Below are 13412 nucleotides of genomic sequence, written 5' to 3' on the forward strand. Positions count from 1 at the left end.
TATATAATCATTTATATACTTACAAACTAGAAATGGTCATTATATGTATATATATTTATATCTTCATATATAATATATTTATTTATTATTTACGCCCTAATTAATTATTCACTTAAATCTTTAGTATTTCTTATATTATTATTATTATTACTTATGTATTATTTATTATTTTTTTTACAAATACAATTTTTCACTCTGTTCTCTTTATTTATTCGGCAATGGTCATCTTCAACTAAATTACCACAATTATTAACATAAATGACAAAAAAAAAACTACAACAAATTAAAGAAAACGTGATCTAAGTTAATGGCGCCATCTATGTCTTGCTCACAAATTAATTTGCAAATTATGGATATTGTTGCAATATATATATTGAAATTTATTACTACATAGTTGTTGCGGATGTATACTTTTAGTGGCATTTCCATTCAGCTAAATTTTGATCGTGCTTCGACTGTGTCCAGTGGCGTAACGCCAGTTTCATGATACGCCACTGATTAATTTTCACTTGTTGCAAATCAACAAAATGTAATGACCAAATACAATCTGTTTCCACAGATTGCTCGCTTTTTAATCCTTTTGGCACCCTATATAATACTTAAATTTGATAATTAGATCACAAGTGTCACACGGGAGGGTTAAGGGTAGTATATATATTCACGGTGACTTCGCAAAGGTGTTTGTTTATTTTTTTTTAAACGTTGGTGCTCATTGCACATAATTTGTTTGGTTGCTATGGAGAATTTTGTTTTTTAAAGTAATTTCAGTTGTCGGATGGACGCTTCAGTTGGACCTGAATTAACTGTTCCTGTTTCAGTGTTTTTAAAAGTAATTATGTAAGTATTATAGATGTAATCATAATAGTAATTAATTTGCGAAAGTTTGAAAAACACCTGTGCGATGCACCGTAATTAATTAATTAATTATGTATGTACAGGCTAGTCTAGTCTGTTCGCTTGGTGTTTCTTACGTTTCTGTTTTGTTTTTGTTTGTTTTTTGTTTGTTGAGGCGGGGAACTTGATATGTTTAAATCCCGAAATCTTCCGTCTCGAGACCCGTACTCTATAAATATATTTATTTAAATAGTTAATTTAAATGTTGTATTTCATCGTGTTCATTTAAGTTCTTCGTCTCGTTTGCTTGTGCTTGTCTGCGCCGACGACGCGAAGTCGATGATCATTTTTTTTTATGTTGATTGATGAAGATGAGGTGAAGAAGGTGACTTAGTGTTTGTTTGTGTTTCAGTCGATGGTCGTGAGGATGATGCAGAGGGTGACGGTGTATCAGTCGCGCCTAGTATCCGCGCTGCTGCCGCGCGTGAATCGTCGACGGACGGGACGAGAACTCGCGTGGTCAAGACTCGCTGATCTCCTGTGATGACGCATCTGCGCCGCCAACATTTCGATCTCCCAATTGGAGCTGGTGTTTTCGTACTCGCCGGACTCGTAGCCCGGCTCCGACGAGTCCCCCAGCTCAGATTCGGTGTCTGTGTTCGAGTCTATATCGAGGACGCAACTCTCATCCATCCTCCTCTGCTGTTGCTGTGACTGTTGCTGATGATGATGGTGTTGTTGTAGCTGCTGTTGCTGCGAGTGACGACGATGATTCGGGGATGACCAAACGGATTGTGGCATCAGCGGCGTCTGCGGCAACTGCTCAACTTCCGTCGATTCATGACGATTCAGATCGTCCCAGGAACGGTCCCTGCCGGAAACCACAGTCTCAATCGAGTCCTACGAACGAACAATAAGCACGAGCACAAAAAAAAAACAGAAAATTTAAGAAACTCCTCCTCACCGTGAACGAATCGTCAGCCGCCATCTCCAGCTCAACAATGTGCGCCCTCAGCTGTTCTATGGTAACGTCCTTCGCCCGAATCTCCTCCTGCATCCGCTGGATCCTCTGCTCATACTTATCCTGCATGTCTACCAAATGATTGCTCATTACCTGCTTGATGGCGAAGAGGATATCCGCAAAGTATTGCTGCTCATCATCTAATGATCCTTCAAACGTGATTAATTTAAATTGAAATTTGGGTGAGTTACATTCACTCATACCTTTGCCGTATTTGATTTGATTGGTTTTAGGGGAGATGATCTGTATGCCGCACTTCTCCAGTTCTTGGTGATTGCCCTCCTCTCCGCCGCTCCTATCGATGCCATTGCCTGTATGTGAATTGCCTGAGAATGGAAAGAGCGCATCCGCTGCGCCCACGATATTCGCACTGTTTGGAGGACTCTGAAGTGTATCTCTATTAAAGGTAACACTCTTTGATAATTTGCTGTGCCGCGCTGCGTAACCTTCGATCGTGGGCGCCCTCATTAGCTTACGAAATTCGGTGGAATCGATCTTATCTGGCATCGTCGTCGTTGCCGATTGTATTTCCTGCTGCTGCTGCTGTTGTTGCTGCTGTTGCTGCTGCTGTTGATTCGTTTCTTCCGAGAGTTTCTTCAGTATCGACTTGAGATTCCGCCTTTCTAGTGTTTCGTTGGATTCGGTACTGGAGTGCAGAGGGCTCGGCAGCAGTTGAGTCGTGAGGAGGTCCTTCTGGTGCATCGTGCTGCCCTCGGAGTGCGATCTGGTGAGATTCTCGGTGCCGTCTATGGCCTGCGAATCGGGGATGTCCAGGCTGAAGCTGCGAGTCTTCATCACCGTCTCGAGTTCCTCCAGTTTTTGCCTTTCGTTCAAAATTTTTAGTTTCTTGACGAATGGTAAACCGCCGTACTCTGGTGAGAGATCGTCGATGGAGCGGTAATGTTTCGTTCTGCGCGTCAACACTAAACTCGGTTTGCTGATGAGCACCGCACTGGGTTTAGCCTCGATGCCGACGATCTCAGCCACCTTCGATGTTTGCGATGTGGATGACGTCGTCGAAGGTGGAGGAGGAGGTGGCGGTGGCGGAGGTAGCGGTGGAGGCGTCGAGGTTGAAGGTTCGATTTCGCGCACTATCGCCGCCTTCTTAAGCTTGCTCCACGGCGCTTCACTACTGTTACTATCACTTTGCACTTCTGGGGCGCTCGCGCTGGACGGTTCTGGTTTAACGACTATCACCACCTCTTTGGGCTCCTTGAGCAACTTGAGTCGGTCCTTGAAGGATATTTTTCCGGTCGCAGGTTTTGCCGCGCTTACTGTTAACAGGTTCTTGGGAGGTGGAGGTGCCGATTGCCCGGCACCTCCACCTGACGCTGCATGACTAACACCAACGGCACTTGCAGCACTCGTCGACAATGCTGCTACTGATATTGAGGCTCGCTGTTTGCTTTGAGAAGATGGCGCAAAATTTAGGGCTGTCGGCGATGTGGGTTGGCTGGGTCCCGAAGTCTTGTCCTCTTTCGCTTTGAGCAGCAGGAGGCGTTGCAGGAGCGGCAGTCCGGCACCGATCACCTCCTGCGGATGTGACTCCTCCGGTACCGGCGGTGGACTCTTCACGCTCGACGGCGAAGGAGACAGGATGGACGGCGTCGCGCAGGTCGCATTCTGCCTTTCGCGTTCCTCTCGCTCTTGCTTCTCCTTCAGCAGCCTGAGTCTAGCCAGCAAAGGAAGACCTGCACCTAGAGGTGAAATCACCTTTTCTCCGTCAGGCTGATCACCGGCTGCTTCCTTCTTCTCCTCGTCCTGACTGAGATCGTGAGATCGAACTCTCGGCATCCTCCTCAGTACACCTTTCGAGCCGTTGCTCTCCTTCGAATGAAGAGGCTGCAGCTCCAACGATTCCTGCGATCTCCGATGAGTGCGCGTCTTTCTCAACGCATTTCTCAACCCCTAAAGTACAGAACCACAATAACTATTATGAATATATTTTACAGAATTTTATCAAATTTGTTATAAGAAACTAGTTTAAAACGAGCGATCATAACTAAATCAAACATTTCTCAACAGCTCATTTTTGAATATTGAGAAACACCGATTTTTCGATATTCATGGGAAGGGGCAAAAATTCGAGTACCTCCAAGAATAATGGGCGCGTTGTTTTGAAAGTGGGATTGTAGTCACCTTCAAAAAGTTCCTAATTATAAAGTTTCAATATCTGTTATTATATATTTATATTTGGTTTTGAAACAAATGATTAAGAAGACTGCAGCACACTCACTTTGGCTTCGTTCTTGATTTTATCGACGAGTCCTTTTCCATCCGCCGAGTGAGCAGCTTGCTCCTTCTGCTCCTTGTGGTATTGCCTTGCAGATGCTTTCACTTCCATTAACCGTTTTCTACCGAGAGCCTGAAGAATCTCCTGAGCTTCCGGGTAATCCTTCATAGCGTTAAGAACGTCTTCACGCGAGAGCGAAAACAGTTCAGAATATCCAACTGATCTGACATCCGCAGTGCGCCTTTGTACATGATGTTCCAAATTCGATTAATTACAAAACACTAAATGTTTCATTAATTTTTTAATTAATACTTATTCAATCCGTCCAGGTTCAGGATGCCGATTTCCCCGAAAAAGTCTCCAGCCTTCATAGTCGTGAGAACTCGTCCTGCCTCGCTGAGCACTTCGAGGATGCCGTCGGCGATGATGAACATCTCCCTTGCAACCTCTCCCTTCCTGCATATGGAATCACCTGGCGTGAAGATGTAGGCTTTCATCTTTAGCACGAGATCACGCAGGAATTCCGGTTGACACTCCTGGAAGATGGTCACCTTCTTCAGGACGCTCAGATTCACGTGCAGCGCCAACTCAGTCTTCAGCTTGTCCGGGAGCAGACCCAGAGCCGTATTGATGTCGCCGCCGCCTTGGATACGACCGCGCGACCAAGAATAGTCGTACCATCGCAACACCCTCCTCTTCATTCCACCAGGTACCTAAATAGACATAAACGCAATAGTAGTAGTAATAGTAGTAGTTGATGTAATGTATACCTTATGATGCCGCATGTATGTTTTGGCCCCATCCAGGAGCCTCTCGAACTCGAGCCTATTGGCGTTTCTATTCGTTATCACATTTCCAACTTGACCTATGGAAACATTGTAATTACAGAGATGCAAATATTATTAGTAATTGCGGTACTCACCTACTATTGTCGCAAATATAAATACACCTATCAAATAAGAAACGATTGTGAACACATATCTGCGAACAGAGAAGCAAAACAGAACGAGACCGACATCAGCTATAAACTATTTTCATATATATATTTGTTTTTCGTAATTTTTCGGAAGAAACCTCCGTGCGTACTTATGCTTTCTTTTCTCATATTTTTCATATATGAAATTTTATTGTTATTATTGTCACATTCATTTAATTTTTCATTGTATTTTCGATTTTTGGTTTTGGGTTTTTGATGACAGTCAGGACTGAGTGGACGGCCCCTCCCGTAAACCGAAGGGCGCGCGGTGGTCCCTTCCGAAATGGAGATGAGAGTCAAAGAAACAACAGCAAAAGATTTACTATTTCTTCTGTCTTTTCAATCTTTTCATTTATTGTTCACAAATAGACGAAAGATGAAGAAAGTTGTAGATAGAGAAATAGAGAGAGAGAGAGGTAGAGATAGATAGATATTAAGAGTTCTGAGAGTTAGAGATCGAAGAACGTACCCGCCGTTGTTGTTGAACTGCAGAAGTCGCGATTTGACGCCCCTGCGCGGCAACGACCTCGGACCGTCCACAGAGTCCGTCTTTCTAAACAAACCACGCAGCGACTTACTTAGTTTCACTCTTCATCATTAATTGAATGATTGATTCATAAGCTTGACCATTCTTTGAGCTTTTCAATTAACAATTATCAATATATTTTTTAAATATTTATTTATAAATTAGTAATGGTTGGATTATAGATGGCGTATAGATGTCATTGAGTATGCAAACCAATTTGCTTGTATACAAAGTTGGGTTGTATGAATTTGCACTTACTCGGCATTAGTTTCGGGCGTCGGCAGATCCCCGATGGTCGTCAGAGTCAGCGTGGACCAGTAAAGTGAGCCCAAATATTTGCGCGTCAACGTCGCGTAATCCCCTGGACGGTATGGATACACCCAATCACCCTGTAAAAAGCAAAAAACAATTTAAAAAAAAATGTAAACTACAGATGGCGTTACTGACCTGAAATCCTTCGGCCTCGGAGAGGAGAAAGTAAAAGCATCCGAACCAGTGGGCGAGGATAAGCAGGATGTGGATGAGATTGACAACCCGCCAGAGGTTCGGATAGACGGTACGCGATTCCACCATGTAGTAGTAGTTGACCGCCCGGTATACCTGTAAAAAGTGAGAAGGACGTCAGAAGATTTGCGCATTTGTTGGCGATGGATGATCGTGAGTTGAAACCTTTAAAAATCTAGGAAACCTAAGTAGGGGCTGCGGACCTAAGCGAATCTGCAGCAGGTCGAGCGGACAGAGGGCCGCCAGATCCAGCAAGAAGGCACGTGACGTCAAGTAGTGTTTGGCCAGCTTTTTCGAGTCGTAGACCATCAGACCCTGCTCCAGGTAACCAGTCCGGAGCTGAACCACAACGTCGAGCAGGAAGAAAACGTCGCTGAGGGAGTCGCACGCAAACCAGAAACGGGAGAGCAAAGCCTTGAAACATCAAAGATTAAGACAGAAATTGTTGTGATTACAAAATAATGTTTGTACCTGAAATTCGGGGAAACTCTGGCGCACGATCAGCGACCAGAGATTGTACAGAACGGAGCAGGTGAGGACGAGCAACCAGTGGAAGTAGAAGTTCTCGTCCGGATTGACGACGCTTCGCGGCTGCTTTCGAACACGGCGTCGGCGTCGCGACGTCGTCGCACCGTCCGTTCCGGTTCCGCCCTCGCTTCCGGTATCCTCGACGGTCTCTTGGGTTTCCGGGATTTGCCGCGTCGAGAAGCGCTGCAGGAAGGAGTCTTCGCGCTTCAGCGGCGGCTTCTGAAAGATAAACTGAATTCAGAAAACATTTGCTTTATTCCAACTTTGTCGCACTCTGAGTTCCGGGTCTAGCGATTTAATGGTGGCGGAGTTTTGGTTGCGGATTATCTTTTTTTTCGGGGTTACTTTTTTTTTTTGGTTGGTTGGTTGGTATGGTCGATCTGTGGTTTGGGTTGCTTTATCTCGTGATGATGCTCGTTTGTAACGCAATTAATTTTTTTTTAATTCTTTTAGCGAAAACAGAGTCAGACAGATTCAGAGACAAACTAGAAACACCACCTTTGGCTTCTGCAAAAAGAACGAGAACTTTTACTACTTTAGGTTTCTATAAATTTTGAATATATCTACTTCTAGTGCTATTACTAAAATAAGAAACGGGGACTGCTTTGCTTTTTGCGTGTTTTCAATAAGTTTAAAATGCAAATTCAATTTATTCATTTTCATTAATCACTACTAATTTCTACTACATTCTATTCTATCTATATCTATTTTTTTTCTTTAATCTATGCTTTTCAAATTAACTTGTTATAATACAAGTTATTCTATTAGTTTACAACCTACAAATCTATGCGAAATCAATTACTTTTTGGAGATCGTCTAAGATCGTGAGCATCGCGCGACTCGCATGATATAACAGCGAGACGCGTGACGTGAGTGTGTAGCTTTGCGTGTAATGCGTGAGAGGGTGTGCATGTGATAGGAACGGGTTGTGCATACCTTCTGCATGGCGGACGAGATTTGCACGGTCGTCCTGAGCTTCATCCATCGTTGATTGGATTTCGTTCTGCAAGATATCGTAAACGGTATTACAAGCAACATTGGAAGAACATTTGCATTCAAGTATTAATATTATAAATTATCGGTTTTCATAAACGAACCAACGAACGAACAAACAAACGAATAGAAACAATAGTTAATAACAATGAAATAAGTAAGAGTAAAAGAAACGGAATGGAACGAAAGAGTAAAAGAAACGGAAACGAACTGCAAATGCATCATGTGTGAGAGAACATAAATAAATATAAAACACTTATACAAGTTAACATACAAAAGTTAATACACAACTATCAACGTTTTATAAATAAGAAATCAACAGTAAGAATACCACTAAAACACCAAATCTCATGACAGAGGACGAGGAGAGAAAGAAAGAGATAGATAAATAGAGAGAAATGTTCTAGAAAATAGCGAGAGTGGTCGAGTCGTGATTGATTGATTCAGAGTGTGAGAATGAAGGTAGGATGTTTTCCTACACTTGATTCTCGTGATTCCATTATTATTTTGAATTTACTCTCTTTACGTTTTTGTTTCGATCGGAAGAAAGAGATTGGAGGTAAAACGCTCGTATTCTTCTCAAATAAAGGAGAAATAGTATGAGAGAGAGAGAGATACTGGAAAGACAAACTAAATTGCTAAAACTATATCAACTCTACCGTAATCCAATTCGACCCACTATTTCCAAACGAACGCCACAAATGTACACTATTGAAAATAGAAATAACGGACAGGTGGAAATACGGGATCTCATTAAATTACAATTTTACTGCAGTAGCAGCCCAATAAGTATTTCATGAAACAAATGAAACAAGATCTTTTTTCGACGTCGACAATCGAAGGAAAACTCAACACATCAATAACAACAACAACAATAACAACAATAGTAACAATAAAAACATCGATGCATCGACCAATAAACAAACAACCATGCAGTTAAGTACTTACGCTGCGCACCCAAAGTTTAGTTCTTTCTATATAGGCAACATTTGTTGCAGCGGTGTTTGTTCGAAAGATGGAATTAACTGTGATGCGCAGCGTTGCCAAAAAAAATGGGGGTAAATTTATTCAAATATGTTAATTTGAAGAAACAAATGGTAGTGGGTTGAGGGGTAAAGAAGATGTACTTGTAGAAAGATAGAGACAGAGATAATAAGAAAATACACACACAGAGAGAGGGAGAGAGAGAGATAGATATTAAGAAACACAACACACACACATTGTCAAAAAGAGTGCTTTTTTGTTGTTTTGGAAAAGAAGAGATGACTCTCTGCATGTTTTTTTTTTGTATAGATTGCTAAGGTTACGTTAATTAGACGTTAAATAAAGTAGTAGTAGTAGTAGTAGTTATATAATTAAGTAATTAATTTATAAGTAGTATAGAATATGTTAAGTAAGTGACTTTTTGGGGAGAAACCTCTTGATCTTGCGCAGCGAATGGTAATAGGCCATGACCGCACGCAGATTCTTCCAGCTCTGTGTGGCCGCTTTCGCCGTCTCCTCGCCCCCCTTATCATCATCATCATCATCATTGTCTCTGTAAAGGACGGTTCAAAAAACAAAAATGTTTCTATTCTAAACCACACAGGCCACAGAAAACACAATAATAATAACAATAACAAAATTAAACAGAATTAAAAAAGAAACGAACAAATCGAACAAAGAAAACGAAATATTTGTGTTTGCTGTTTTCTTGATATGCTTGTGTGTGAATGTGGTGGCGTATGTAACGATATTCGTGTACGGGGGGATGCTTAATACTGTGCAATTTAATACTCACTCCACACACCTCTGGTTGGTCGGGCTTTTGCAGTCGGATTCGTTGGCGTTCGAGGATTCGTCCTCTTCCTCCTCCTCCTCTTCCTCTTCGTCCTCGTGGCTCGTGTTCTGAGATTTCGGGGATTGCAGCGGAGTGTTTGCATCGTCCGAACTTCCGGCTCCGTCACCCACGTCACCTGCTGCTGTTAAACCTTTCGCACCCGTCGACGCCGCCGCCGCCGCAGCCGCCCCCATCACTGCCGCATTCTGCTGCTCGCTCTCCTCCGGCGGATCAATCTGCAAAACGTACACAAACTTCCAATTCACATTTCAATATCAAAGCTTCGGTCCATTTAAAACTTCCCGCAACCCCTGCATGAATATGCAGTTGCCTAACGCGAAAATTGAATATATTTGCACAGATCCATCTCATTTGAACCATCTACACCGCAAACACCTATCCCATTTCATATTGTAAACGTATAATAATTAGTTCTGTAACTTTCCCGCTATTACCTAATACTGTGCCGTGCAGTAACTTGCGAATATCGATAAACTGTGAAAATTGGTGTAATTCAATCAGTGCGAGAGAGTAGTTACATTTACGAACAACAGATAACGCTTTTCCCCTTCGACCCTATGCAATTACTCCGTGTTTAATTAGTTGCATACACCGCTAACGATTTTCCCCAAAGTACGGGATGTGTTTCGAAAACTTCTGTACCGACGAATGTTAATTGATTTTAATCAGGAACACCGCCGTCGCCGTCCTCGCTGCAGGTATTAAATCCAATCTGCGAAACTTTACCCGAACTTTCGCAAAATAAACGTTAATCCGCGTTAGAGATCGCGGCACGAAAGAGTAACAACTTGCGATTACTCTTTGCAGCGATAGTTTCGAGCATGATGAAGATGTTTTCAGCCGGATTTATACAAACGGATCTTAATGGAAACGAGTTATTTGTAAGTGTAATTGATCTGCATGTCAAATGTAGAAGTTGGCGATTAGAGAATAGTATAAGTCTCTTTTATAGAGAGAGATAAACATTAGGAATTCATGAAATAAATTAGAGCATTCGCTAATGGTATTAGACAGTGGAAATAAATAATTCAATCAATAATGTCCTTGAAGGAGAAGGACGAAAAGGAGATCGAGTTGGAGGAGAGTTTGACAAAGCGGGACGGAACGGGGGTGAATAATAAAAATGGGAGAAGAAATTAGTTTTAATTATTTATGAGGCGAATTGAACGGATTTTGCCAGCACTTTTCTACGTTCTTTCTCTATCTCTCTCTTTTTATATGTTATTTGTTTCATTTTACGCAATCAAATTGTATATACAATATTCGAAAATAGTCTCTGCCTCGATGAGCAGGATTCGTTCGTCCCAGATTTACGTCTGTCGGTTAATAAACTTTATAAATCATTCATTCGGATCGGCTCAATTTTCTCCATCGAACTGACGTAATAATGACGTTTTCAGATGCACTCAAAATTGAGTTGTCAAACGTGTGGTCTGCAGACAATGCAACAAATAACATTGTTTGCATGTGGCATGCAGATGGCGCCGCTCTCCATGCAAACAAGAGAAGGTTAATATTGCATAGATTTGATTGAGGAATATCTTGCTCTCTTGGCTGCACACACATGTGCACATTAACCAGCCGTGCATTCGAATTAATTCGCAATATCTCCCGATACACACCGTGCTTCCACACACATAGACATACATAGACATCCAATTACAGTTATTATTGGGCGAGGTAAATCAATTTCTGGAAGCTCGAGATAAGCCCTAGTAGGTACATAAACCACACCGACTGTACGAATGCAGAGGGCGTTACTGCGCAAAACGATAAATCATGATTGTTGTGCACTTGCAGAAATTCAATCGCAATTCGTTCACAAACGCTGATCCAGAAAATTGCAGCGAATTTCTCCAATTAACTACACTTTTCAGTGTTTCTCATTTTTTTGAAAATTCAGTAGAAACCTTGAATCGTCACTAACGCGCGGAGGATTTTTCTTTTCGTTTCGTTTTAATTATTTTTTTTTGTGTGAAATCGTTTCGGTTCGTTTACTTTCAATGCTTTCAACCGTTGATTGAAAATTAATGCCGATCACCGAAAATAAATTGAATTCGTAAAGGGCGCAAACCGACACCAAAAAAAAGTGGTGAAACAAAAGAAATTTTCACTTAATTTCATTTATTCATTTTTCTTGTCAGCACGCGCTCTCAGTAATAATTGAGCCGGGGGTATTAAAAAATTCATCGGGGTAAGATGTAAGAGGGCGTCGGAGCACGTAAATAAACTCGAAATTGCTGTTAAAAGAGAGGGCGTTGCTTTCAATATGATGTAATGTATGCAACACAATTATCACTTATTATGCAACACAATTTACTCAGTTTCTATAAATCTAATAGATATTAAATTTATTTGTTTATTTAAAATGAAAACAATTTTGAATATAAGGAAAACAAAATAGGATAAAAACTAATTAAAACAAATGCGTTTTTAATCTCGCTTTGTTTAATTTAATTATACATGTGGAAAATGCGTTGTGTAAACAAAAAGCTATAGAAATACTAGGAACTCGTACGTCGAAAATGGAACAAAAGCTGAACTGAAATGCGGCGAAAACATCATCATCGCCGGAGCATAGTAAAATTTAATTTATTATTCAGTTCCGCGAATTTCGTCCGTTCCGCGTTTACGGACTGCACTGCACAGTTGCGTGTAATTAGACGTTGGAATAGACGGAACGTGGGAATATTTTACGTGCGAATTTCAGCCAATTATAAATATCTCTTCCAATTCTAATAGAAAACAGAGAATCTGGAGAGAGAAAGGAATTTAGTGATCATAAAAAGAAATATTTCATTTGTTTTATGCAATATACGTTACTTATCTTTGACATGGTCATTTAACAGATACCAACTTGTTAATGTTTTTTTTTTTGTATTTTGGGTTGCATTTGCAAACGAAACAGATGGAAAAAACAAAAACAAATTGGAAATTGTGACAGGGGATTCGAAATTATTTTTTGATTGACGCTGTTGCGTTGATTCATCATCGATAATGATAATCGGTGTGGATTTATATTAAATTCTATCCCGAATTTCATCGGTGCAGGCTTTTAGCGGCGCTTGAAAGTGTGCCAAGTTGCCAATAATAAATGTCGCGGACATCGGGCGAGTTTAATTTTAATGGCACGAGCGGGGCGACAATAATATTCAATTTTCAGAGCTGCCAAAATAGCGAAAATAAATAAAGCAAGCGAAAAATTGTAGCGGACGTACGAATATTTGCGACAATTATGTAATTGAAATATTAATACCCGGCGCATCCACCAATTTCAATAGTATTAAGATTTTTTGTACGTTTATCTCGGCTGAAACAAGTGTTACAGTTATAAATTAATATTTGAATTAAAGATGAAAATTCAGGCATTTTATAGAGCCATCTGTTAGTTTTGCACCTACTACAGTTAATTGTCAAAGTTAAAAAAAAATAATTTAGTTGATTTCATACAATGTCGATAGAATTGTTTATTTATTAGTTACCAACATTATTTTAAGTTTTAAGAGATGAATTATTAACTGTAGTATGCACACGGAGTGTGTGTGTTTGTGCATAATATCTGGTACATAACGGCAATAAACCGGGACGCTGAGTTATGTAACGACGGTGAGGGGGGGCGACGGCCGTTACACGATTTATGACCGCCACCGGCTTTATTATATATCTCTTCCGATGGGCGAACAACCAACGAGCGGAAAGAACCCAAAGATACCGGAAGCACATTTTTCCTCTTTCCCCATTCTTGCGAAACCATCAAGAGAGGTGCGCATTTTGTTTTATTGTTGCTCGATTGTCCATCCATTTGACAGGTGTCACTTGATACGTCACTCGTTATGTTATGTGGAAACGTAATTTGTCGTTTGTTCATTTTTCTTTGATATCCCTTTTTGTTTTGTTTTGTTTTTTTTTATGTGCAGTTGGCAGCACTAAATATGTGCTGTCATCGGTGAACGTTGT

At 41.0% G+C, this 13412-nt stretch overlaps 1 protein-coding gene across 15 annotated transcripts; it reads right to left on the reverse strand.

Annotated features, from left to right (window-relative positions):
* Positions 1-198: 198 nt before the first annotated feature.
* Positions 199-9707, reverse strand: LOC108556293 (potassium/sodium hyperpolarization-activated cyclic nucleotide-gated channel 4-like). Of its 15 annotated transcripts, XM_017912325.1 has the most exons (17): positions 9396-9698; positions 9033-9152; positions 7559-7625; positions 7121-7129; positions 6566-6841; positions 6260-6508; positions 6038-6190; positions 5849-5979; positions 5534-5617; positions 5011-5069; positions 4859-4953; positions 4401-4801; positions 4092-4329; positions 3948-4007; positions 2059-3763; positions 1799-2004; positions 199-1734 (listed from the first exon to the last, which is right to left on the reverse strand). In XM_017912325.1, the coding sequence occupies exons 1-17, from the start codon at positions 9626-9628 to the stop codon at positions 1285-1287; spliced, it is 4536 nt and encodes a 1511-aa protein (XP_017767814.1). In that variant the 5' UTR covers positions 9629-9698; the 3' UTR covers positions 199-1284. The 15 variants fall into 15 exon arrangements, with proteins under 15 accessions (XP_017767814.1, XP_017767815.1, XP_017767816.1 ...); XM_017912326.1 differs by lacking the exon at positions 7121-7129 and having other exon boundaries at positions 1799-1995; positions 6566-6853; positions 9396-9700; XM_017912327.1 differs by lacking the exon at positions 7121-7129.
* Between the last annotated feature and the right edge of the window lie 3705 nt (positions 9708-13412).

Source organism: Nicrophorus vespilloides, unplaced genomic scaffold (genome assembly GCF_001412225.1).
Source record: "Nicrophorus vespilloides isolate i.1.1-1 unplaced genomic scaffold, Nicve_v1.0, whole genome shotgun sequence".
Classification (NCBI taxonomy): Eukaryota; Metazoa; Arthropoda; class Insecta; order Coleoptera; family Silphidae; genus Nicrophorus; species Nicrophorus vespilloides.